This window comes from Salmo salar, chromosome 21 (assembly GCF_965601325.2).
Source record: "Salmo salar chromosome 21, fSalSal1, whole genome shotgun sequence".
Lineage (NCBI taxonomy): Eukaryota > Metazoa > Chordata > Actinopteri > Salmoniformes > Salmonidae > Salmo > Salmo salar.
This window is the reverse complement of record NC_138311.1, coordinates 27,494,260-27,497,500: the sequence shown is the minus strand read 5'-3', so window position 1 is coordinate 27,497,500 and position 3,241 is coordinate 27,494,260. Positions and strand designations below refer to the sequence as shown.

The 3,241-nt window shown below is 38.2% G+C and overlaps 1 protein-coding gene across 3 annotated transcripts in view; it reads left to right on the top strand.

Moving 5' to 3' along the window:
• Nucleotides 1-2,958, top strand: part of LOC106582148 (cystathionine beta-synthase-like protein) — a 26,486-nt gene extending 23,528 nt beyond the window's left edge. For all 3 annotated transcript variants that reach the window (XM_014164931.3, XM_014164933.3, XM_082967082.1), the window contains one exon: nucleotides 1,363-2,958. In XM_014164931.3, the coding sequence (XP_014020406.2) occupies nucleotides 1,363-1,523 (161 nt within the window). In that variant the 3' untranslated portion in view covers nucleotides 1,524-2,958. The remainder of the gene's footprint in view (nucleotides 1-1,362) is intronic.
• The last annotated feature ends 283 nt before the right edge of the window (nucleotides 2,959-3,241 follow it).

Sequence of the window (3,241 nt, the reverse complement as noted above, 5' to 3'; positions counted from 1 at the left end):
GTTAGGGAATTAACACTTTCAGTATTATGTAATAACACCTTATAAAGTATTTTTTACACTAGGACGTGTATATTGTTTGCACCAATGGTGTTATGCAATAACCCATCATATTGTATTTTTGACCATTACACCAAGAGGCCTGTGCCTCTAAATATTTACAAGTCATTATTGCGACATGCTCTTATGTAAGCATTTACAGTACAAAGACTTCACAACTGGCAGCAGACATGCTCAAACTTGAATCAACATAACCATAGACCACTTCCACTCTTGGGTGGCCAGAAATTATTCATTGAAAGCCACGGCCCCACTGAGCCACATACCCAACATCATTTCCCAGTGTGCTTTGCCTTTTCGAGTGAATTGTAGAGTTACCACCCATGACTCTATTTGTTAGTGACAGAGACATGGTTGTTGAATTCATTTCTTTTCAGTCCCGTGGACTTCACCAAGTGAGCTCCTACTCTTGGCTAATGTTATCATTAAAATCTAACTGTTTATGACAATATGTTACATATATCATAAGGCCTTACTTTGATGGCCATGTTTGGTTTACAGGCCACATCAGGCCTGCAAGTCACATTATGCTGGCTTGCAAAATTATATGTAATTCTTATTGGAAGCCAGCCAGAGTTCAGACATCTAACAGAATTTGTATTCACCTGCAACCTGCATTCATAATGACTGTCAGAGTTAGGAACATTGATAAAGGAAACTACCTAAACCATTTGAAACTGGAACAACCATTTAACTAACGGGTGCAATAAATCTAACTGATTGGATTAGATTACAAAAATGTATGTTATTTATCTTTGTGTAGCATACGATTAATCAATCATTCAGTCAATGTACAGTACATAGCAAAAACACAGTTTTTTAAATCTATCTTTAAAAAAATCTAGCTGCAGTAGAGCATGCTGGGAAATGTTGGGTATGGTTTTGATGGGAATGTTTTACTCTCAACAGAGTAAAACTGACACACTCAACACTGGTTATTAATTTAACTCCTGAATCAACACTAGAAATGTTACACTGAAAACTCTCGTTGTGACCTAACCCTAACCCTGTCTCTCGAAAACAGGAAGCTAGTTACATAACTTCTTGTAAACCGATTGGTTTGATTTAGCGTAATTGCCAGCTATTGCGTCCTTGGATAAAGAGCTTGGGAAGTTAGTTTCCAACTTCCTTTGTGGAAAACATTCCCATCTACCAAATCTTGAACTTGGAGAAGTAATTTGACATAATTGATGAGGTTCTACTGCTCTTAATTCACCTTTCGTCACAAACCTTTGCCACAGTCTGTTATCTCAATAGTAGTAATAACCATCTCTCTTCCCTTTCTTTCTTTCTCTCTCTGTTAAGACATGGAGGATGGCTCGCCCTGTCTTAGACAGATGGTATTCGGGGTGGTGACCGCCATTGACATGCTTAATTACATCACCACGCGCGAGAGGCAGGGAAGCGCACGCGAGCGCACGCTGTCAGAGTGCTCAATGACGTCAGAGTGCTCGCTGACCGACTAGCTGTGACCACTTCCTGTTTCCTGTGGATAGGAGGAAGTGACCGCCTGCCTGACACCCTCTAAGTAACGACAATGAAGAAGATGATGAAGATGATGTAGACTTTTAGAAGGGGTTAGGGGTTGTGGTTTAGTCTTAAAATAAGTATATATTCATTTCCTCCCCTTTTGACTAAATTGATTTAGTTATTTGTCTGTGATGATAATAATGATTAAGTGTAGCTTATACTGCGATTGAAGCAGCGTAGCTGGTTTCAGGTACATAGTTTTCCGTTAACTTTAAGGTATAGAAATCGCATGTAACAAACAGTGTGCGACTAGAGATGTTTCCATCTGCCTTGCTTCTTCATTATTGAAAGTCTCGAACTTTTTTTTTTATCTACTTAAAAATAATAGTTTTTCTCTGACTTCATTTTATTGCAGAGGACACTACAACATTACAATATCCTCTCTAGACTAACGACTCAGTAAATCGCTAGACTAACGACTCAGTAAATCGCTAGACTAACGACTCAGTAAATCGCTAGACTAACGACTCAGTAAATTTGAATCTTTCAGTTAAATAGTAATCATTGCATTGAGATTTTGTATGTAACTGATATGCGAATGTGAGCTTCATCTTAAGACTTAAAAGCGCATTATAGATTCTTGTTTGCTTCTTTGATACCAATGAAGTTACATCGCCATCTAGTGGCAGCTAAAGACAGGGCATGGGCCAAAAATGACTATTTGGGTTGCTCAGTGAAATGGTTACCAAGAAGAAGCGTTACATTGACAACATTCAAAGAGATAGGATGTTGGTGAAGAGTACCTGTCTTTTTGTTTGAAGGCTTTGGCAAAGTAACCAAGGTCGCAGGGTAGGTCAGGTTAAGGATAGGAGAGTTTGGCACACAACCAAACTGCAACCCAAACAGTATGACTTGTGTTGGATCATTTTGTTCTTGTATTGAAACAAGATGTATTGAATAAGTGTATTGAATAGTTTGTTGGTTGAAAGTATTTAAAGCAGAAAGGCCCCTCACAGTGCAGCTCTTTTATACAGGCCTGTCTGTCTGGGGCAGGTTGTTTACACCAATGGTTGGGTTGTTTGAACTTTGTACTATTTTTCTGTACTTGTTGACTTCATGTACCATCATTCATGTGTAATGTTATGTATGACCATGGACCCAGAGATGTTATGATCTATTCCCTTTAGCAGGGATGTATTTGAATGTATATATGTCTTTAGTTTTCTTAAGACAGATGCTGCAGTATTTGGGTGAGGTGATGCAGTTATGGAGGTGATATTTGAACTACATTCCTGTCTCTTTATTTCCACCCTGGCTCTGGGTTCAGTTGTTCATTTCATATTTCTCTAGATTTTTTAAAATTCAGGTTATTTTGTGATGTAAGTATATTATTACTAGCTTCCAATAAAGGCTTGTTCTTTTTCTCTTTAACATTTTTATTTTATTTAACCTTCATTTAACTAGGCAAGTCAGTTAAGAACAAATTCTTGCTTACAATGACGACCTACCAAAAGGCCTCCTGCGAGGACGGGGGCTGGGATTAAAAATAAAATATAAATATAGGACAAAACACACATCACAACGAGAGACAACACTACATAAAGAGAGACCTAAGATAACAACATAGCAAGGCAGAAACACATGACAACACAGCATGGTAGCAACACAACATGATAACAACATGGTAGCAACACAACATGGTAGCAGCACAAAA